Consider the following 22,801-nt stretch of genomic DNA (forward strand, 5'->3'; position numbering starts at 1 on the left):
GCAGGGCAATTGTCGTCCAGCAGCGCGCCACGCAGAACCGCCGGGATGTCTGATCCCTGCACTGAACCGACATTCGTCCCAGGCTGCCACTCTGCGAACCTACTCCGTATCTGTCCAGGTACTCCGGGTTCAGGCAAGCACCCTGAGCAAGGTCAACAAGTCAGCTCCGATGGGGCTGAACCTTGGTCCAAGGCTGCATCGGGATCTTGCGTGTGGCAGACCTATTTTCAGTCACGCATACATCATGGGGGAAGCTGAAATCAATGAAGCTTGATATACGTCCTCTTCTCTAGACCGGCAACCGGGTTTGTTGATCCAGAAATTGATATCTCCATTTCATAATGTCGCCCTACCTCAAAAATCGTGATGCTACCTCTCTATCTCCGCAAGTGAATGGAACCTCAGTCCCAACTAGCAATGCCCCCAACATCGACGCAATCCCGCTCGCCGTCGTCGGGATGGCATTCAAGTTTCCGCAGGGACTGGATACCGCGGACTCGTTTTGGGAGGCCCTTTGCGCTGCCCGCTCAGCCTGGTCGCCGTTCCCGTCTAGTCGGTTGAACTCCGATGGCGTTTACGATGCAGATGAAGAGCGGCTCAATAGCGTACGTCCTGCCTACCTTTGGGGGTGAAATGGAGAATGCGTTGAGCTGAGCTTGTAGTTTCCTCTAAAAGGAGCGCATTTCGTCGATGGGGATGTTGGCGCCTTCGATGCCCCATTTTTTACGCTCGGCCCGGCTGAAGCAGCGGAGATAGACCCCCAGGCGCGGACTTTGCTGGAGATCACGTATCATGCTTTGGAGAACGGTCAGCCTCCCGCCTGCCTACCTCTTTACGCATCTTTGGTTTTGGGTTCGTTCTCTGACCAACTTCTTTATTCTAGCTGGAATCCCAATAACCACAATCGCCGGCACAAAAACTTCAGTCCACACGGGAACCTTCGCGGAGGACTACAAAGGGTTCTTCATAGAAGATCCCCAGTTTGCAGGCAGATATGCAGCTAGCTCTCTGTCACCGAATATGCTCGCCAATCGCATCAGCTGGTTTTACGACTTGCGCGGAGAGTCGGTGAACATGGATACGGCTTGTTCCAGCACGCTGGTTGCACTGCATGCTGCTTGTCAGGGACTAAGAACAAGAAGCTCGGATGTGGTTCGTTTACGTCTCCTCTCAGCCAACGGCTGATTCAGCTTAGTCGTACTGAGCGTTGATTCTTGGTGTAGGCTATAATGGCGGGCGCGAACCTCTTCTTAAGCCCCGATACCGCAACGTTTCTCAACAACCAAGGTTTCCTCTCCCCTGACGGTCGATGTTTTAGTTTCGACGAAAGGGCGAATGGATACGGCAGAGGCGAGGGCTTTGGTGCCCTAATTCTCAAACGATTCGACGACGCACTCCGCGATAACGACCCAATCCGCGCCATTATCCGGGCGACAGGAACGAATCAGGATGGTCGGACACCGGGTATTGTTCAGCCTAGCCCGGACGCCCAAAGCAGACTTATTAGAGAAACTTACCTGAAGGCTGGGGTGGATATGCGATGGACGAGATACGTTGAGGCGCATGGGACAGGGACCGCTGTTGGAGGTACGTCGCGTAAGACCCAGCAGCTCGCTACACAAGTTCTAATGCCAAAGCTGGGCGATAGACCCTATCGAGGCGGCTGCCATAGCGGATGCGTTCTGCGACCACATTTCGCCTGAGGATCCGCTCTATGTGGGAACAGTGAAAGCCAATATCGGCCATCTTGAAGGTGCCAGTGGCGTGGCGGGAATGATCAAGAGCATTTTGATGCTGGAACGCGGGAAGATACCCGGCATTGCGGGACTGGAGACACTAAACAAAACGATAGAAGAAAGGCATAGAAGCCTCAAGGTATGCCTAGTAACTCAAATGCGTTCTATGTGGAGCACTACTGACATGGAAATTGCTGCAAAGTTCCCTAAAAGCACGCATCCATGGCCTACGGAAGGCCTGCGAAGACTCTCAATCAGCTCTTTCGGGTTTGGCGGGACCAATGCCCACGTTGTCATGGATGATCCTTCACACTATCTGTGTCCCCATGACAATGAAGTTGCAAACGGCAAGTCAGTCTATTACAGCGGTCCCAGACTTCTTGTCTTCTCCGCGCAAGACGAAGACGGTATTCCTAGACTCGAGACCGCATATAACGACCATCATGCTCATAACTCGGACTCTCAAAATCACGGCTATATCTCACAATTGGCATATACCCTCAGCGAGAGAAGAAGCGCACTTCTTTGGCGCTCCTTTGCGATATGTCGCTCACCAGAAGAGTTGAAAAGCGGCCTCGAGCTCTCGTCCCCGGTGAGGTCATTGAGCGCACCCAGGTTGGCACTGTGCTTCACAGGGCAAGGTGCGCAGTGGTATGCCATGGGACGAGGACTGGACAATAATTACTGTTATTCTCGAAGTTTAGTAGCTTGCGCGGAAGAGCTCAAGTCGTTGGGTTGTACATGGGATCTCCACGGTAAGATCAGGAAAATATCCATTTTCGAAACTCACGCTGACGGTTGTTAGACGAGCTTTCACGAGCACCAGGGGATACTAGAGTCAACGAGCCGGAGGTCAGCCAGGCACTGTGCACTGCCTTACAGCTGTGTTTGATTGACCTCCTTGAGAGTATCGGTGTGCAGGCGACGGTGGCCGTAGGCCACTCTTCTGGCGAGATTGCAGCTGCGTAAGTCTACTTTGAAATCTAAATTTGGAGATATAGCCTAACAGATACTATTTAGGTATGCCATCGGCGCGCTGGATAGACGGTCCGCCCTGGCCGTAGCGTTTCATCGGGGCCGCTTAGCGTCCCGACTGGCCCGAGACTATTCTCAAACAGGCGGCATGCTTGCTGTTGGAACATCCGACTCGGAAATTAAGCCATACTTCGAGACAGTCAGCAAGAGATTCAGAAAGCTCGGTATCTCAATTGGATGTATAAACAGTCCTCAGAGCATCACTGTTACTGGGGCTAAGAAGCAGATTGAGTACCTCAAAATCCTACTTGAAAACGACGGCATATTTGCTCGTGGGCTCGCTGTTACTGTGGCATATCACTCAAAGCATATGCAGGCCATTGCTGAAGAGTACGGTAGGTATATGCGGAGGCTGGATGGACGAGCTGCCGGACTCGCCACTCACATGGTCTCGTCTGCCACCGGGGATATCGTATCACCAGAACAGCTGGGTCAGGCTGCCTACTGGGTAAGAAATATGGTGTCGCCGGTTCGGTTCGCGTCAGCATTAGCCAAGTCGGCTTCGGTGAAGATCGTGAATGGCCAAACGTTATACGATACAACCAGGATTCAATTTGACGATGTTCTAGAGCTAGGACCCCACGCAGCTTTGCAACGGCCTATAAAAGATATCCTAGCAACGGTGTCTAGTCGAGGTCCGGTTCCTGGCTATGCGTCGACACTAACGCGCGATGAAGATGCAACTGAAACCCTCCTAATGGCCATAGGGTATCTTCATTCTCGTGGTCACTACGTTGATATCTCAGCTTTAAACCAAACCCCCTCCTCAATCAGGCCCCTGACAAACCTACCTTCTTACCCGTTCAATCACACCCGATCTTATTGGCGCGAACCACGCATCAGCAGAGGACATCGTTTCCGTCATGCTCCGCGTCACGATTTTCTTGGTCTCCAAGTACCTGACTTCAATCCAGGCCAGGCAAAATGGCGACGCCGCCTTAGGCTCTCCGAGGATCCCTGGCTGGAGGACCATGTTATTTCCCGCGTCAACATCCTCCCTGCTGCTATGGCTATTGCAATGGCTGTCGAGGGTTTGAAGAGCCTAGTTACTGAACAAGCAAAGGCCCCACTGGCGGGCTACCTCTTGAAGGATGTGCGTTTCATTCGACCTGTCACACTTTCAGCTGATGCAGATGGTGTCGAGGTTGAATTCTATCTTTCCTCTCCTGGACAAGAGGATGACCGCATTGACTCTTGGAGGGTATTCCAGCTTTACTCCCTGGAAAACAACTCCTGGGTTGAAGCAGCGCGGGGTAAAATTTGCGGCAGATATGAGGACGATCAGGGCCAGGTTGATCGCGGTCTTGAAAGCTTGCTCGAGAGTGAACAACACGCCACTGAACTCGTGCGTCTACAAGCATCTTGTCAGCGCAAGGTCGACATGCCCCGAATTTATCAAGCCCTAGCGTCCAACGGGGTCGACTATGGTCCGACCCACCAATGCATCAAGACGTCCTCTTATAACGACAACGGACCCTACGAGTGCCACGCCTCGATTGACCCCCTTTCACACCGTATAAAAAGCAGAAAGTTCCACCAAACTAATTTTACTATCCATCCGACCACACTTGATGGGCTTTTCCATCTCAACGTCGTCCCGATGACAAACGGCGGGAAGAGGATCCTTCCTAGCGTGGTGGCCGGGATTCGAAAAATGTTTATCTCGGAGACGGGCATAGCCAAGAACAAGCACCAAGATACCATGCTTGCCTGGAACAAGTCCGCATTTTCCGGATCTAGCAACGTGGCTTCTGATGTCGTTGCCTTTGATGCGTCGGGAACGGAAGCACTTGTTGTCTTGGAGGGTCTCGAGGCTAGGTACTTAAAAGAGGAAAAGGAAAAGGGACCGCATGAACAAGACGGGAAGAAGAAGAAGAAGCTATGTTGGAACTTCGACTCAAAGCCTGATATTGAACTTCTGTCCGATGACGAGCTGTATGGGTATTTGACTGAAAGGGTTCTGATGCAAAGTCCACCGGTTGAGTTGGATTCGGATATCAAAACTTTGGTCTACATCTGCATTCTTAGGTCCCTTGACACGCTAACGTCAGACTCAGTTAAGACAGTGGCGCCTTATCAGCGGCGATTTGTGTCCTGGATGCAGTATGAGAAGACGAAGTTCGCTGCGATGGATGAGGACAGCCCGATCAAGCGAAAAGTCGTGACACATCTCTACGACAATGCATTCTACATTCAGCTCCTCGACACGCTCGAATCCCGAGACCGCCTAACTAAACTATTTGCAGTCGTCGCCCGAAATTTGTCTGCGATCTTGGATGGGTCCGTTGACCCGGTGGACCTCATGTTCAAAACACCCCTTGTGAAGGAATACTATCGCCAAGTCTACGAGTACTCCAGCGCGCAATCTCAAGCACTGCACTTCATAGATCTCTACGCGCACAAGTACCCGCGTCTCAATATCCTAGAGATAGGGGCTGGGACTGGCGGGATGACCAAAGATATCCTGGATACATTGACTAAGAACGGGTCTGGCGAGTCCGGAAGAGGAACACCACGCTTCGACCATTATACGTATACGGATATTTCAGCTGGTTTCTTTACCGATGGTGCCGAACTTTTCGAAGCGTTTCCGGAGAAAGTATCTTTCCGGGTTCTCGATATTGAGAAGGACCCAGCCATGCAAGCCTTTGAGGCCGAAGCATACGATCTCATTATAGCAGACAATGTCTTCCACGCAACTCGGGACCTGGACGTAACCGTCAAGCATGCACGCAAGCTGCTCAAACCTGGCGGGAAGCTGGTTATGTTTGAGTTGACCAGCCCGGACGTCACGCGGTTAAACTTCGCTTTCGGCGTCCTGCCAGGGTGGTGGCGATTCGAGGACAGTTATAGAGAGCTCAGTCCCGGTGCTGAGGTGGCAACGTGGGATCGAGTCCTGCGCAAGAATGGCTTTGGCGGAGTCGAGCTTGAGGTCAACGATTATGACGATCTCGAAGCCCAGGAACATAGTGTGCTCATTTCGACTGCTATAAAAGATGAACTTCGGCGAAGTCCCGATCTTCCACGAACGGTAGTTGTATATGACGTGGACGACCCAATCCAACAGTCTGTTGCATCAATGTTACTTGTTAGCATACAAAAACAGGGGGGCGAGACGGTCACAGTCAGTCTTGACGATGCAGCGCAACTAGCAAGCCACGGAAAATGGTTTTTCGTAGTAATTCTCGAGCTTGGAAACGGTGTCCTTTCTACCCTCGATGTCAATGTCTACTCGCGGTTCAAAAAGCTCCTCCAAGCCGCTGACGGGATGCTCTGGGTCTGTCGAGGCGGCGGCTTCCGGCCACGGCTACCAGGGCACGCTATGATCCAGGGCGCTTTCCGGGGCATCCGACTTGAAGAGCTGGCGTCGAAATTCATCTCCCTATCGCTGGATCCATCCTCATGCTCACCGACGCACGTTTCAGACTTGATATTACGGGTTTTTGACGTCGTGGCTACCAGGCCCGTGAATGACAGCGAGCAGGAGTTTGTTGAGCGCGATGGACGTCTCTGCGTTGATCGGCTTGTCGAAGCTGACTATATCAATGAGAAGATACCTGATCTCACTGCCGAGGTGGAGGAGGGAGAGTCAGCTTTTGGAGCGCACAAGGCATTGCGGCTTAACATAGCGACACCGGGATTGCTAGATACATTGCAATTTATCGATGATGAGTCAACTCAGGCGCCTCTAGGCCCTGATGAGATTGAGATCAAGATTGAGGCATGTGGCGTCAATTTCCGCGATTGCCTCATCGCCCTAGGACGCATTGCTGGTGACCGATTTGGCTTCGAGTGTGCGGGCACTGTATGCCGCATGGGTAGCGAGGTACGAGAACTGGGGGTTGGTGATAGAGTCTGCGCTAGTGCAATTGGGACGTACCAGACATACGCCCGGTGCAGGGCTAGCGATGCCATTCCTATACCCGATGGGATGAACTTCGTCGAGGCAGCCGCAATCCCTGTTGTTTTCAGTACAGCGTGCTACGCTCTCATCCACGTTGCCAATATCCAGCCCGGTGAATCAATCCTTATCCACTCGGCAGCTGGAGGGACGGGCCAGGCCGCTATCCAGATTGCGAAACTCCGCGGCGCAAAGATCTTTGTTACTGTTGGCTCAGAGGAGAAGAAGGGATTACTTATGGACCTCTACGACATCCCGGCTGAGCATATATTCGACAGTCGCAATGCATCCTTTGCCAAAGGTATTCACCGCGTCACTAGTGGTAAGGGAGTCGACGTCGTTTTGAACTCGTTGAGCGGCGACCTACTAGTGAGCAGTTGGGAGTGCGTCGCTCCTTTCGGTCGATTCCTTGAACTTGGCAAGAAGGATATTCTTGGAAACGGGGATTTGCCAATGCGGCCTTTCGAGCGGAATGCGTCTTTCCATGCGATTGATTTGAATGAGGCGCGAAAGTATCGACCGGCTTTGCTAGAGCAGCTACAAAAAGAGATTGGGGACTTGATAGAAGAGCGTCAGGTCACTCCCCCCCGCCCGATCCATGTCTACCCCGTCAGTGAGGTTGAACAGGCATTCCGGTACTTGCAGGGTGGCAAGAACACGGGGAAGACTGTGATTGAGATGCGAGGGGATGATGTGGTTAAGGTGAGATAGGTCTATGCAGGTTTGGTGGCTATACTAAACCTTCTTGCAGACGAAGCTTAAAGCGCAGCGGTTGTGGTCCTTCGATGCGCATGCGACGTATATTATCGCGGGCGGCCTCGGAGGTATCGGTCGTGCTACCGCGCGCTGGATGGGGGCCAGGGGCGCGAAGAATCTCCTCTTGCTGTCCCGATCAAGACCTAATGTGGAGGCGCAGCAAGTCATTGATGCTATGAAAGAAGACGGAGTTCATGTTGAAGTACGCGCCTGCGATATTAGCGACCTCGAGCGGCTGAAGGCTGTCCTCGAGGACGTTGGCCGGACGATGCCCCCAATCAAGGGCTGTATCCAATCTGCCATGGTTCTTCGTGTACGTCGCCATATACCTTCCGTTTTCTCCTACTAACACATGCCAGAACAAGGTCTTCACAAACATGACGTACACCGACTGGCAAGAAGCGGTGTCGTGTAAAGTCGCTGGGACCTGGAACCTCCATCAAGTTCTTCCCAGCGGGCTAGACTTCTTCATCACGTACTCCTCTATTGTGGGCGGAATCGGAGGTACAGCGGCCGTCAACTACGCGGCTGCCTGCGCATACCAAGATGCCTTCGTGCACTATCGCAACGGCCTGGGCGAGCGCGCGACAACCCTAAATTTGGGCGTTATGTTAGACGACGGTGTTCTGCGCGATAACGACGCCGTAAGAAACGCATTGACCGCTTCGGGCTATCCTATCGGCATTTCACAGAAAGAAATGTTCGCATTACTGGAGTATCACTGTGATCCGTCCCTTGAAATCCCAGAAACGCCGCTCCGGTCGCAGGTCCTGGTCGGCCTCAACACCCCTCGGGGCCTTGCTGCGGAAGGGCGCGAGATCCCGGTCCTTCTCAACCGCCCTTTATTCAGTGGGACGTGGAGTATCGTTGACTCCAGCGTATCACCGACGACTAACGCCGCGGAAGACGCAGGAGGCAATGTGGATATCTTGCGCCAACTGACAATTATTACTTCGATGCAGGATGCAGCAGATATTATTGCCGAGTCTCTCATGCAGCGGCTGAGCAAGGCGATCGGCGTCCCGCTCAAGAACCTAGACGCCAGCAAGCCCATGAATCAATACGGAGTCGACTCATTGGTGGCAGTGGAGTTGAGAAACTGGTTCAAATGGAAGCTAGATGCGGACATCGCGGTGTTCGAAATGATGGGGAAGGTGAGCTTTGAGGAGATGGGACGGGTCGCGGCGGGGAAGAGTCTGGTGGTCAAGGGAATGCTGGCTGCTTCGTCTTTGGACGACAAGTGATTTGGATATAGAATGTGTCAGTTAGGGCTCAAGTGTGGAGATGCATAGAGATTGGCCACTTAGAAACTCCCTAACAATTAGCACAAACAGTCTAAGATGATGCCATCGATAAGTGCCTTGAGTGACTGCAATTCTCGGGCGATAAAGCGCTACCCCACCACAGCTTGCTGTCACTATAAAGTCGCGATTTTCTATCATTTCTCCCGCAGACGTCAAGAAAAGTTAATCGTCCAAATGTCGTACGGAACAATCGTCCCAGCAGATGCGCCCAGCCCAGCGGTTGAGCATGAGCATGAGCATGACCAGGAAATCCAGGAACACGCTCAAGAAGAAGAGGCACCGCTCCTCCCCGCAGCAGACTGGAAGCCGCCCAAAGGCTTCCTCTGGATCGAAGTCGGTGCGTTCCCCTTCCCCCAGTCCAATATTTTCAGTCCAACAGCTAATTAAATAGCAATCTTCGCCAACGTCTTCCTCTCCGGCTTTGACGGCACAATCACAGCCTCCACCTACGCCCTCATCAGCTCCGAGTTCAACGCCGCAAACACCTCCTCCTGGCTCACAACCTCCTACCTCATCACCAGCACCGCATTCCAGCCGCTCTACGGCCGCTTCTCTGATATCTTCGGACGACGCGCTTGCTTCTTTACGTCAACCATCACCTTTCTGCTCGGCTGTCTAGGCTGCGCCGTCGCGCGGGACGTCATCTTCCTGAATCTCATGCGCGCACTCACCGGTATCGGCGGCGGCGGACTCATGACCATGGCCACGATTATCAACTCCGATATGATCCCCTTCCAGCGAAGAGGGATGTACCAGGCTGCGCAGAATGTCCTGCATGGGTTTGGGTCTATCTGCGGGGCGTCGCTAGGGGGATCGATTGCGAATACGATTGGGTGGAGGTGGTGCTTTCTGCTGCAAGTTCCTGTGTCTGTTTTTGCGTTGATCGTTGGACGGGTCGTTATTCCGAGACCTGTTAAGCCCGTTGTCGGTGTTCGTGCTGGACTTGGTGTTTGGAAGCAGGTTGATCTTGCCGGTGCGCTGTTGCTTATCCTTGGTCTGTCGGTGCAGCTTGTTGGATTGAGTTTGGGCGGGAATGAGCTGCCTTGGAGTGATGGGCGGGTTATTGGGAGTCTTGTCGCTAGTGTCGTTCTCCTAGCTGCGTTCCTAGTTGTTGAGGCAAAGACGAGTGCGATTCCTGTTATTCCGCTGAGGATGTTGAGGGGTCTCTTGCCGGTTTCGACGCAGGTTGCGAACATCTGTGTGGGCATGGCTGCTTATGCCGTATGGACCCTGTCCCCTTCTACAGTATTATATGAGACTAAGATGCTGACAATCCTGGTGTGAGTGCAGTTCCTCTTCAACCTCCCCCTCTTCTTCCAGATCGTCCTTCTCGACAGCGCCTCCAAAGCCGGTGCGCGCCTCGTGATCCCCTCCCTCGCAACCCCCATCGGCGGCCTCCTCTCCGGAATCATAATGTCCCGCTACGGCAAACTCGCATACCTGATGCGCCTCGGCGCAATCCTCATGTTCCTCGGCAATCTCCTCGTCATGCTCCTGGACTTCGAAGACTCGGCCTGGAAGTACTTCGTCTACGTTATCCCCGCGAATCTCGGCCAGGGTGTCGTGTACCCTGCTATCCTGTTTACGGTCCTCGCGGCATTCGGGCATGAAGATCATGCCGTTTCTGCGTCGACGGTGTATCTTATTCGCTCGCTGGGAACGGTGTATGGTGTGGCGATTACGTCTGCGATTGTGCAGAATGAGCTCGTGCGCTCCCTGCCGGGGGCGTTGCGGGGTGTACCGCATAAATGGAAAGTACCTTCCCTTCCCCCATGTTTCTTGTTGCACATCCCTCCGTGACTCCCGTCACCTCCAACCCTCTACTCACTTCCTCGGTTCGAAGGCAATCGCTCACCACTTCCCTTTTTCTTCTAGGTCATCGACGAGATCCGGCACTCCGTTAGTGCGATTTACAATCTTGACCCGGAGATTCAGCTTGCGGCGAGGCACGTCTACTACGGCGGTATTCGCATGGCGTTTGGTGTTAGTGCAGGCTTTGGCGCTGTTGCTGTTATTGCCTCTCTCTTCGCCAGGGGACGGGGGTTGAAGAGGGACGGTTGAGATCATATCTCATCTTCTCCACGTCTTCGAGGCAGTGGGCGCTTCGTTGCGGTAAAGGTTAAGCAAGTCGGAGTTGGAGTAGGTTGGAGGTGAGTATGCCTAGTGGTTGGTATATGTTTGCTTGGAGTGGAGGGTCGTGAGGATGTCAGAGATGGGTCGGGGCTTAGATTCTTCTGGGGAGAGGGTTATATAGGGGTAAAACTTATAGACTGATCTTTCTCTCACTCTGGGCTTCGAAATCCGGTATCATAGCTTGCCCCCTTTCTATGCTCATTCCATCCCAGACACCAGAGCTCTAGTCTTCAGGTTCGACTTACTCCGTCCCCAGAAAGACGGATACATATCCGAGCCTCAGGAAAAGCTCCGAGTAAGGCTGATCGTTCAGTCACAAGCTATCATCCAAAGACACCGGATATACCAGGGCCTAGTTGTGCCTTCCCATCACAACGCATTGTTTGGGAGGTGTATAGTTCCCTTTTGACACCCTGACGTAACTTTACCCTAAAGTAAACTCGGACAACCCCCGATCGGCGCAATAACCGATGCGGGGGTGTCGTCGGGCGCTGTCGGCAACGGAAACATCCTCTTCGGGCTGCCCCGCACTGCCACTATATAACAGCACTAACCATCCCACTCTCTCCAAACCGCAATCCAAACCAACACATTACAACCCAGAAAAATGCCAGACGTCGCATCCCTCTTCTCCCTAGCCGGCAGAACCGCCCTCGTCACCGGCGGAACCCGCGGCATCGGCGCCGCAATGGCCATTGCGCTCGCGGAGGCCGGGGCGGACATTATCCTCGTCCAGGTACGTCACCCACCCAGCCCTCCCTCTCCGTCCTCTCCAATGCTAACATCCATACTACAGCGCGACACAAGCAACACAACAACGCACGACGCCATCACCTCCCTCGGCCGAAAAGCCACCATCCACGCCGCCGAACTCTCCGACCGATCCGCCGTAAAGTCCATAATCCCCACCCTCGTGTCAGCCGGACACAACCCGACAATCCTGCTAAACTGCGCCGGTATCCAAAGGCGACATCCCTCGGAGAAATTTCCCGACGAAGACTGGGACGAGGTACTCAACGTCAACCTGACAAGCGTGTTCACGCTCTGCCGCGAGTTCGGCGCTTACATCCTCTCGCAGCCGGAGAGCTCGTTCACGCCGGGTACGAAGAAGGGGTCGATTATCAATGTTGCGTCGCTATTGTCGTACCAGGGCGGGATTACGGTGCCTGCGTATGCGGCGAGTAAGGGCGGAATCGCGCAGCTGACGAAGGCGCTGAGTAACGAGTGGGTTGGGAAGGGGATTAATGTTAATGCTATTGCGCCGGGGTACATTGATACGGATATGAATGTTGCATTGATCAATGACAGTAATCGCAATGCGGGGATCATGGCGCGGATTCCGGCGGGGAGGTGGGGGCGGCCTGAGGATTTCAAGGGGCCCGTTGTGTTTTTGGCGAGTGAGGCCAGTTCGTATGTTAGTGGGGAGCTGGTTACGGTTGATGGGGGCTGGATGGGGAGGTAGAGTGGCTTTGAGATGAGATGAAGGGGATAAAAAAGGACTGTATATAGACGCGGTAGTTTGCTGGGATATTGTTGCATTGAGAGCAAGCCTTTTCTTGGAACGACCAATTCTCTCCTGGGTATGTACAGTGGTATCCTTCAAATAACAGCACACCAACTGCTGAACAGTGATTGTATCTTTATCATGAAACGTATGGAACATCAGGTCTTAGTCAGACATAAGCCACTCAGGAACCGCATCTTCATCCTCAGGGTCCTCTGAGAGAAGGGATCCCTCGCGCTCTTCATCCCCATGTTCAGAGCCCTGAGATGCAGGCGCGGACATAACTTCCACAGACGGAGCGCGTGACTGGACCTGGGAAGGCGCTCGGGAAAGAATCTCGACGCTGGCGGACGCAGAGTCGTTGACTGATGATGCTACTGTGATGGGTTCGTCGATGGTGTCTCCTAACGCTCTTGTGGTGGGTGTCTGAAGAGTTTGGTTGGTAACCTGGGGTTTGGGTAAAACAAGGCGTTGTTCGTCAGGGAGTATTTGTGTTCCATTCGGTACGACGACAAGATCATAATGCGTACGTGCACGTCTGTTGGCGCGGCGGGACTCTGGAACGGATGGCTTGGGAACCTCATCCTCAGCTATGAAGCCGCCGCCCACGTCGTCCTGGCCAGTAGGTTCAGGCCCGTTTTGTTGCTCGCCATCAACAGACTCGGGTTTGTGAGGAGCAGGCGAGGGCTCCTCGCCATCAGACTCCGGGAGAAATCCACCACCCATCTCCTCGACTTGGGCAGCGTACTCATGAGATTGTCCAGCAACGGGCGGAGGGCTCGCCATTTCAGCATCAGACTCGGGGAGGAATCCACCACCCTCTTCATTTGGCTCAACCTGATCCAGCCCACTCGCCTCGTCATCAGCTTCGCCCTCAATGACATAGCCCTTGACTCGTTCGGCGATGCGAAGCTTCAGCAGAAGATTCTTCCATGTGCACAGCGCTTCGATAGTTCGTTCCTCTTGCTCATTTCGCAGCTTCTCTTCCTCCATTGCGCTCAAGACCTCCTCCACTGCTTCTCTGTACTCATCGGCAACAACTATGCCCTGAACGACGGCCGTGCCATGGCGTCCTTTGAAGCTGAATCCAGTAACGGCGTCGGCGTAATCGATGCCTAGAATCCGCGCAGCACGAGCAGCCTCTAAGTTCCTGATGTGAACTCCGCCAGGAGGTACCATACTCGGCACATAGACATCCAAGTTCCCAAACGAGTTCTTCGGTATTCGTCCCAGAACGACAGGTGGCGGCTTGTACAGCTCCGTTTGGAAGAAGGCGTACAACGTAGTCTCTTCAGGTTCCTCGTCATCCTCCAATGTCACTCCCTTATTTCTGGAGGGTATCCGCTTCAGCGCTTGCTCGCCCACTTTGATATCCCGCCCAAGCCGATACCACTTATTCGCACTTCGAAGAGCATGGACGTCTGATCGTCGATAGATGGGTTCGGTTTGGCCCTTGCCACCCGGTTTCCCAAGACTAACATGCCCCGTAACCCGCTTGGGAAAGATAACCTCATTGCGACGGAGATGCCGTTCCAGCGCATAGACCGGGTGGTCTTTGAAATCCTGAACATTCCGCGGCATGGGCTCGGCAGCAGTCTTTGCCGTCAACTCGCCAACCTCCAGCTCGTCGCGGTCTTCTAAGAAGGGCTTCTCGAAATACGCCATAACTCGTTTCCACCAGCCTTCGCCGTTATTGGTCGACTCGACGCGGAGTTTGCGGGTTTTGGCATTGAATACTCTGGTATAGCGGCGGGTGACGTCGCGCGCGGAGGCGTCTTCTTCGAACGCGACGACATAGCTGAGAAGGTTGAAGGGATCGGTAGATGGAGGTTCGAGTTTGTGTGGTTTCGCGAGCGTCTTGGTGACCATGGGATCAATCACGACCCATTTCTGGAAGGCTTCGTTAAACGCCTCTATCCAAAATACGGGGTACGATGATTCGGTTGGTACTGGTCCTATGGCTGTTAGCAGAGACAGTAAGTCGGTCGGTGTACGTACTTGAAGCATAAGTGGTGGTATTCTGCGCTCGCGTTGGCGTTGGTTTGAAACCTGGTCGACCGATCCTTCGAATGGGCGTGGGCTTTGAATCGGATTGTGTTTGACCGTCGGTCAGTGAATCGTGATCATCGGAAGATATGACGATAGGTTGCGGCTCCGGCTTCGGTGGAAGTTGCGCTCCTGAAAATGGCAGGGGCTGCAACGAGCAGACCAGCCTAGCATCCACGGCGACGGAGCGCAACAGTGCACAGAACAGCTGAGCGCCGAAATCACGAGAGCCTTGCAATGACTTGGCCTGCTTGCGAAAGTCGTCTCGGGAAAGGAACACTTCAGCGTCAGAGATGATAGCCTCCTGCCGCATATTAGCAGAGTTTGCCTGAGGATTCTGTAGCTTACAGTCCGTCTTTTTAGTGCATCATCATCGCTCAACCAGTGCGGGCGACGTAACCCAGGTTTTATGATTTTGAACCGCCTGAAGAATACGTCCCCAGCCTGATTGAGACCGTCCAAGAACATTGCTGATCTAGTATGCTGAGGCTTCTCCTCCGGTGGATTGAGCTGCGATCTAATATGCTTCGATAATATTTTCCTAAGAGAACCCTACAAGTACACTTAGATAATTCAAATGAGGAAAGGATGCAACGCACCTGTACTTCCTCATCGTTGCACCACAAATTACGCCGCTGCACATGGCACAGCAAGCAAAGTAGATGCGCTTTATGAACATCAAGTCGGAGCTTCCTCTCCGCCGCAGTTACAGGCTTGCGTCGCACAGCCCTTTGCTTCCGCTTATCCTGCTGCCCAAGTGTGATCTGCAACGGCGCATCATCCGTCACGGACGAAGTCAGTCCAGGAATCGCAGGATGCTGGATATCGACTTCCTCCCATTCCATATCCGACTCTTCTGACCCCGACGGCGAGTTATATACAGTTTGCAGTTGCTTGGCCGCATTCTCCTCAGTGTTCATAGCCTGCGTTTCTGGCTCCGCGAGCTCCACAACTTGCGCCTGCGCGGGTGTCGCTCTATGCCCGGCAGGCTTCAATCGCTTCGCTGGCCTGTCATTTCCTGACTCGCTGGTTTCTCGCGCATCCGCCTCAGCTAGCATCTGTCGGTAGACTTGAGGTATCTCGTCGTCTTCGGTTCGTCGCGATCGGCGGGTGCGAGTACGGGGAGCTCCGCGTGTTGCGGAGCGGCCGGGGCGCGTCCGGGACGACATAGTGGACCCTATCTTGTCGCAGCATGAAGGAGATACGCGTCTAGATCGAGGAACCTGCGGATTAAGGTCGGAAGATGATGTGATGGATGGAAAAGGGAAGAGAGGAAGGTGACGCGATGGTCTAGAAGGTCACGTGCTTGGTGACGTAATCTCTGCTCCTTGCCATTTGGTGCCCGCTTGACCCCAAGCATGAAGCCGGAGAATGGAGATTGCGAGGATCAAAAAATATCAATGCATAATCATCTTTAACTTGGAAGTTTTTCTATACATAATTGCACACGATTGATACCGCCGCATACTCCCAACGCAGCACCGTTCTTCAGCGTTGTCAGCACAGTGGTCGCGACGCTGCAGCGCGAGAGATCATCTATAGCTAACATCTTATTCCTCTCTTAGTTTACACAGCATTAGCATATCCTCAGCAGATATATTCATGCTCCTTATGTTGCCCAGAGATTCTGCTGCCTCCCCTCCAAATCTTTCGCCCTCGACGCGCTTTGGCCGACTGAATCAAACTCTCGTGCTCAACGCATTTTCCCGGCCAGGCGCAAGCTAGAGACGAATATTACTCAAGCAGCCTTCAATGAAACATGCCGATAATTCACATGCCACTCCTCAACAAGAAGACACATCTCGGTGATGAATGAAAGTGACGATGTATATACTCGTCTCGGGCACGTCACTACCTGCATTAAACAATACCACGCTTTTTAGCCAAATATACCCTCTGCCCAGATTTGTATTGCGGCGATTACGCCCTGCTGTGTTTTTACTACACAGGAAGACAGGAGGAGAACGGTGGAATATGTTCTGGTAGGCAAATCTGTACTAGACAATGGCCTTGGGGCTGTTTGTGGGTAGTTTACGAGTAGGCGTGTGGGTTCAGGGAGTGAGCTGCTCGTAGGGTCAAATAGCTTTATAGTGTTAACTCATGTTTTGTTTTCTTGAGCTGCTGTCTCCTGCCTTATGGGTGATCAGATAGTAAGGGTACTTTCATCTGCTCGTATCGGGCTCGGGGAGGCCCAGGATTCTGACTCGGTGGTTTCGAGAGTTACATAGATCAAAGTGTTTTTTCTTCATGAGCGACACTAATGGGTAGTGTTGTCTCCTCGTATCATAGACAGCTTTTAAATGCCAAGGTAGAGACTGTATTAGGAAAACTGGCCTGTTACTAATAGGTCTATATACCCTAATGGTACATACACAAACTACAAGCGTCTTAGGTTGTGTCGTGGTCTAAGATATATAGATATGTCCACTACAGCATGTTCGATGACGACCGCATACATTACGATAGTGCAATAACAATTGACTAATTGGCTTCATAAGCAGACGAGCCATAACATAGCCGTACTAGCAAGACAGCTACGGAATCTTGCTGCATGTGCTCATTTCAGTCTCACCGTGTCTAGGCAGGTCACCTGACCAAGCTTTCTGGTTGAGCTTGGCAGGTACAAAACCTTAATTCAGCTTGATAAACAGATATCGTACATATTGGAATAATTATTTGGAGTTGGCTACTTCGAGAAAGGAAAGCAGACAATGTCCGAGCAAAAATGCTCCGGCCACGTTACTTTTGATCTGAACTACAGCAATGCCTACACAGAATGGCCTGAGAACCTGCCCGGCCTCATCTGCAAGACGCCTCCCGTAGGCCCTGAAAGCGCCCCAAGATTCGCGCAATGCTGCTCAGGAACAGTCTACAATATCACTGAGCCGACTACGCCCGATCATTCAGCTTACCCTGTCTCCTGCGCCTTGCTCTGCCAGGTTGACCCTAATCTCGACGTGATCAAGGGCGATACTCCGTATGGCTGGGACGACCACTTTATGTGCCTGACGGACGGCGGTCAGGATAATAGCGGCGGTGATGTGACCTGCGACACTTTTACGGTGGAAGGCAAGCCCATGCCGACGGAGTATGCGTCGACGCCGTCGGGGAGTTGGGTGACGGATTGGACCACGCACTGGACATCGTATACGTACGATGAGGGAGAAGGCTTTACGTTCACGAATTGGGTTGCTGTGACCGACGTACCTGTATATTCGGATTCCGCGACGATGAGTGAGGAGACTACCACCGCCGGTACTACGCGGCCGTTGGAAACGGTGCTGGGCTCTGCCTCGACGTCTGCTCCTGCTCTGTCCTCCACGTCCACCTTGACTGAGTCTTCATCTCGAAATGAGCAATTTCAAGACGCAACTAGCTTTGCTCCGTCGTCGTCGGATACCGGAGATTTGGTGTCTTCTCCAACGGGTACGTCGAGTGGCGGGAGACTCAAGCTGAGGATTCTTGTTGCAGCGCTTTTAGTTGCTTCAGTCTTCGGTGCTGGACTTGGGGCAGTCTGAGCTCTGAGTGAGGATCTTTTCCGGATGGACAGGCCTGTGTTTCTGATAGAGCTTTATAGAAAGGGCCAGCAATGTTAGCATGTTAGCTGGTCTGGCACTCGCGTACTCACTGGCTGAGATCACCACAGTCCTGTCAAGGCTGATTCAAGCAGAAGAATGGTGTTTGTGATGCAAAGTCCCTTTTTCCGAGCTAAGTCCTGGCTCGGTGATACTCCGGCCGAAAGTCTGAAGTGGTTTGCATTCCTGAGATAAGGAAAGTCTCACAGCACACCTGGTCAGGATGCCCTGCCATGTTAGTATGTTTTGAATATTTCTAACTATCTGCTTGGGCCTAGCTAAAAATGCTGTCAGCCTCGTCATTAATACCTCATCATGTGTGCTCAAGGACTGTCTCCAGTGCTTCCTCAGGCAGAGGCCCTCCTGTGTTACTGGCACTGTGAGGCATGGACCTTGAGCAAAATGCCCACGTCATGAAGCTCCCAGGTTCTGACTACGTCTTTCTGATTCTTCGCACTTCTGCGTCACTTCTCTGGTGGTGAACAGACCGTGTTCTTGCCCTGATGCTGGCGAGATCTCTGCCAGACTTCGCACAGAATTGTGAATAATAACAACTTTGAGCCAATGAGCGTGTTTATCATGGGCAGGCTGTCACTGGCAGCCAGATCTGAAACTGGAAAACAGCAAGGGATGATGGCTCTATGTTGTGATAGTGGATCCTATCACCTTAGCGTGCATGATTTCCAGTCTTTTACCCCAGACAACCTGTACCTGACGTTGATGCCCTCAACAGATTTCGCCACCCAGTCACTGAAAAAGTGAATATGCTTAGTGAAATCTGCCTGGGAGGAGAGAGGGAGGCTGGCCTGAAGTTTTCCAGAACTCCTCAAATCCTAACATAAATTGCACCTCCTGCCCCCCCCCCCCCCCCCCCCCCCAAGGAGTTCTTTCTTTCTCTCCCATCCTCAACCACCTCCAACACTCTCTTCTCTCTACCTTTCCAGACTCTTCTACTCTCCAAACTTCTTCAGTCTTTTCTGAATCCCGATTCTCTCTTGCATCCTTCAAAGATGCGTTTCATGCCCGCTTTGGCCGGCGTGGTCGCCGTGGCTGCTCTCACAGTCGCTGTGCCTGCTCCCGGCAATGCTGGCTCTTCTGTCGCCGTCACCGTCGGACATGACTCCAATGGTACTGTTCCTGTTCAGGGACCTACCATTCCTGTCGCCGGTGGCCCCGACACTCAAGGCCCGACTATCCCCATCCCCATCGGCCCCGAGACCAACGGTCCTACCTTCCCGGTCGGCAATGGTCCTGATGTCAATGGTCCTCTTACCGTTCCTGTCTTTGTCGATCCCGTTCCGGGTGTTAGCCCTGGCTTTAAGGGTGCCGCCGTTCGTGACAACGATGGCAAATACAAGCCTCACCCAAGTAAGTGTCCTTCTATTCATTTCCCCTCGCGACTTCTCTAACCAGCTCTCGATATAGAGCCGCTCCCTCCTGGATCTGGCGACGACTATCATTCTCGCGATGTTGATCGTGATGAGCCTTATCTTACCATTCATGGTCCTTCGTTCCCGCTCGACCATCTCGGCAATCCCCATGGTATGGGCCCTCGTGAAGTCAAAGAGAAGGGTCTTTGGATGGTATGTTTCTAGCACCGACTTCGCCCCTTACATTGTAATGCTAACACATTCGCTCAGCTTATGAAGGGTGATGATAACGAGGAACTTGGCAAACCATGCAAGTCGAACCACGACTGCTCGGTTGCTCACCTCTGCAAACACGGATTCTGCACTGTTGCGTTCAAGACTTCTCCCGAGCCCACCAACGCTTGCACCCGCTACACTGATTGCCTCGAGGACGCTACACGCTGCATCGACGGCGAGTGCACTCCAATCACCAAGGCTGTTGACGACGAAGTCGAAGACAAGGGTCTCTGGATGGTAAGTTCTCAGCACCCCCTTCGCTTTTATCTCATGCTAACACACCTTGCTCAGCTTACGAAGTCCGAGCCTACTGATGCTTGCACCCGCCACATCGACTGCCTTGACGACGCAACTCGCTGCATTGACGGCAAGTGCACTCTGATCACCAAGCCCGTCAATGAGCGCCGTTGGATGCTTCTCGAGTCAGAAGACGGCACCGAGTACAACACTTCCGAGTTCGACCAGCACTGCAAGGTCAACACCGACTGCAACTCCGGCTCTCTCTGCCTCGGCGGATGGTGCACCGCAGGTCAAAAGGACGAAGATGGAAACATCTCTCTGCCTGCTCGTGACATCGTCGTCGAAGATGTAAGTTCACCACCCGTCATACTCTTATCAAACCATGGACACAAAAACTAATCCTTCCTTCTTGCCTAGGATGACTTCTGGTACCTTCAGACCCGCAACGCCATGGACGTCCTCGATGAACTCTCCGGCAACGTCTCCCCTCAAAACGTCAAGAACAAATGCCCCAAGAAGTGCGACGGCACCGTCGGCAAGCACCGTTGCTGCCCTAACCAGTTCTGCCAGCCTCCCAAGTGCCGCTAAATCCTCAACATCCACATCTCACTGCGACTGTTCGAATCGCGTCCACCAGGCAAATTCGTTCTTCTCGAAAATCAGTCTTCTCGTGTTTTACACGGGTTCTATCATGTTTCATTTGTTGATTCTCTTTGGTATGTAGTTAGTTGATGGGCAGGATATTTTTTGCAAATTTCTTGCGGAATTTGGACCCATCCATACTACAGCCTTAGCAAGAAATCGCGTGTCTGTTGTGCCTTTGAGCATCTAGTTAGTTTTTCGACTTTTGTCATTCAAGTCTTTCTTCCAATAAATCTCCGGAATCTCAGTAGCTTCACGTAGAATAAACAGCCAGTAGCTTGCTTGAACGCAAAAGCTTCTCACATTTGTTAACATGGAAACCTTTACCATTGCTTGTCCGCGTGAGCTCCCCTTTGCAGCTTCTGCTCTTTTGGCTATTCTTGTGTTTACTTCTGATAAACACTGCTTCACAGAATCATCGCGTACCCCGCACCAGCCCTCCTGTTACAACCATCACGCCATTGCACGACATTGAATACAAGGGCTCTAAATAAAGATCTCTGCATTTGTGACAATCAATCAGGTAAGAGCTTGACTCAGAGAAGCTCAGCTGTGCCTCTGCTGAGTTTACTAACGTATGCCTGTATTTGCAGAATCTTCCCTTTCAAATACCACGGCACATGCTTCGAAGGAGTTAATCCCTACATGAAGAACTGAGGAGCGCCTCTACCTGAATGCACTGATATATTTTTTCTAAATAGAAGGATGTCTTGCGACTTTCTAGGAGCTGTGGCTAAGATGGCAGCTTTCGAAATGGGTTGGGAAGAGATGGGATAACTTTCAACCGCACGATTCAAACTTCAACATCTGCTTATCTGATACATTCCCAATAGTCCTGGACTTTCAGGTGCGGAACAATTCATGCTCGCTAGACCCAGCAAGCAGACGAAAAGAGGAACGGTCGACGTTGTGGATGTTAGGCGGATGGAGCAGTTCAGGAATGGTTGAAAGGAACTCTGCAGTTCTTCACAATCAAGGGGCTAGCTGTTTGGAGAAGGCAGATTGCGCCGAGTACTACTATCATCCCTTGTTCCATCGAGGTTTGTGGCAAGAGAAAAGGCCTAGCTGGGTGTCTAGCTCCCAGAATTCCCCTGAGTGAGTGCGCCGCCGATCTCTTCTCCACCATTATACTTCAAAATGCGAGAAAGCTGAGCAAAAGTCCGACTACAAGTAGAACTGCGATATTGCGAAGATATTCTCTTAAAGCACCCTCGAAACCCTGAAGTTGACCGCGGCCAACCACCCCTCCTCCCTTGCAACTCTCTGTCCCTCTGAAATATGCTCTTATCGGAACCAAGTCCTAAGATCAAACCGTCTCAATTTGCCTCAAGCCTTCGTACCACCTGCCGACCAGCATGACAAGACTCCATTACCAGCTAGAGAAGAAGAATGATCCCGATTCAAGGACAGCTGGGACAGCGCCTAGTTTCTTTCCACACAGGCGCGCCGAGAAGGAAAGAGGAACTAAAGAGATAAGGGAAACAGATAGCGCGGCTGGATATCCAACAGGGAAAAGGCACATCTTTGAAGTTTGGTACCGCAGGGCAGCTGTTCCTTTTGAAGCACCTTTTCGTGGTTGTCTCCTGCTCTCCGAAGCCGATGATGGGAAAATGCCCATTCCAAACGTTGGAGTCTATCTTTGAGCGAGGAACCTAATTTCAAACACTGCCGAGCTGCTGCTGAAAGGGAGAGCCAACGAACACTCTTGGCGAAGGAGGTATGAGGCCTCAGAGCTGAGCCCATCAAACAGGACCGGGTCATTTTGCACGAAGCATCTCGGCAAGTATTCTCGTCTTCCTTCCTCAGCATTTCCACTTCTGTTTGGACAGGAAGAACGCTGTCTGCGAAACGAGCTATTCAGTGTGCTTTGGCCCTTATCAAATTCCTTGCCCTGACCCTTGGAATATTCTCCAGAAGAAGACATGCACTCGATTGTCCCTCAACCCTCCAATTCGCCACGGCGCGAAAGCAACCTTGGAAAACAGATCTACAAGCAAAGACACCCCATTGGACTGTGATTCGTGTACCAGTACTTTATTTCCAGACTGGGCGAATTGAGGCTAACGTTGGTCTTGCTTCATAATCTACCTAGGTCGTTCAGAACACCCGACGGTCTATCCGCCCCTCGAGCCCATCGCTCCGGATTGATAGCTCGTTCCGCAAGAATAGTACCGACATTCCAGGTTCCGCTGTCTTATTTGAGAACATACGGAGCGCTTTGCGGGGTAGCAAGTGGCAGACCTGCCCAGGTGCGAAAGATCAGTGCCTCTCCACGGCCGCTGC

At 52.5% G+C, this 22,801-nt stretch overlaps 6 protein-coding genes across 6 annotated transcripts; 5 read left to right on the forward strand and 1 right to left on the reverse strand.

The window, feature by feature from the left end:
* Window positions 1–341: 341 nt before the first annotated feature.
* On the forward strand, window positions 342–8,672 carry BDW74DRAFT_172471 (type I polyketide synthase; the record flags this gene model as incomplete). The annotated part of the gene is made up of 10 exons (XM_073727542.1): window positions 342–605; window positions 663–807; window positions 884–1,152; window positions 1,224–1,587; window positions 1,649–1,875; window positions 1,939–2,491; window positions 2,542–2,701; window positions 2,757–7,374; window positions 7,424–7,741; window positions 7,788–8,672. 10 exons carry the CDS (start codon window positions 342–344, stop codon window positions 8,670–8,672), a joined length of 7,803 nt encoding a protein of 2,600 aa, XP_073589741.1.
* A 234-nt stretch (window positions 8,673–8,906) lies between these two features.
* On the forward strand, window positions 8,907–10,793 carry BDW74DRAFT_172472 (MDR family MFS transporter; the record flags this gene model as incomplete). Its single annotated transcript, XM_073727543.1, has 4 exons — window positions 8,907–9,069; window positions 9,124–9,953; window positions 10,023–10,487; window positions 10,608–10,793. The coding sequence occupies 4 exons, from the start codon at window positions 8,907–8,909 to the stop codon at window positions 10,791–10,793; spliced, it is 1,644 nt and encodes a 547-aa protein (XP_073589742.1).
* Window positions 10,794–11,213: 420 nt separating this feature from the next.
* On the forward strand, window positions 11,214–12,327 carry BDW74DRAFT_184569 (putative 2-deoxy-D-gluconate 3-dehydrogenase; the record flags this gene model as incomplete). Its single annotated transcript, XM_073730849.1, has 2 exons — window positions 11,214–11,601; window positions 11,662–12,327. Exons 1-2 carry the CDS (start codon window positions 11,473–11,475, stop codon window positions 12,325–12,327), a joined length of 795 nt encoding a protein of 264 aa, XP_073589743.1. The 5' UTR covers window positions 11,214–11,472.
* Window positions 12,328–12,369: 42 nt separating this feature from the next.
* BDW74DRAFT_4958 (putative DNA repair protein Rad4) lies at window positions 12,370–15,651 on the reverse strand. The gene is made up of 4 exons (XM_073732958.1): window positions 15,015–15,651; window positions 14,764–14,967; window positions 14,368–14,719; window positions 12,370–14,324 (listed from the first exon to the last, which is right to left on the reverse strand). Exons 1-4 carry the CDS (start codon window positions 15,582–15,584, stop codon window positions 12,535–12,537), a joined length of 2,916 nt encoding a protein of 971 aa, XP_073589744.1. The 5' UTR covers window positions 15,585–15,651; the 3' UTR covers window positions 12,370–12,534.
* Window positions 15,652–17,126: 1,475 nt separating this feature from the next.
* BDW74DRAFT_172475 (uncharacterized protein) lies at window positions 17,127–17,933 on the forward strand (the record flags this gene model as incomplete). Its single annotated transcript, XM_073727544.1, has 1 exon — window positions 17,127–17,933. One exon carries the CDS (start codon window positions 17,127–17,129, stop codon window positions 17,931–17,933), a length of 807 nt encoding a protein of 268 aa, XP_073589745.1.
* Window positions 17,934–19,941: 2,008 nt separating this feature from the next.
* BDW74DRAFT_142291 (uncharacterized protein) lies at window positions 19,942–20,471 on the forward strand. Its single transcript, XM_073722698.1, has 2 exons — window positions 19,942–20,224; window positions 20,294–20,471. The coding sequence occupies exons 1-2, from the start codon at window positions 20,048–20,050 to the stop codon at window positions 20,462–20,464; spliced, it is 348 nt and encodes a 115-aa protein (XP_073589746.1). The 5' UTR covers window positions 19,942–20,047; the 3' UTR covers window positions 20,465–20,471.
* The last annotated feature ends 2,330 nt before the right edge of the window (window positions 20,472–22,801 follow it).

The sequence above is a fragment of the Aspergillus multicolor genome (assembly GCF_047715735.1).
Source record: "Aspergillus multicolor strain CBS 133.54 unplaced genomic scaffold BDW74scaffold_1, whole genome shotgun sequence".
In the NCBI taxonomy this organism is placed as follows: Eukaryota; Fungi; Ascomycota; class Eurotiomycetes; order Eurotiales; family Aspergillaceae; genus Aspergillus; species Aspergillus multicolor.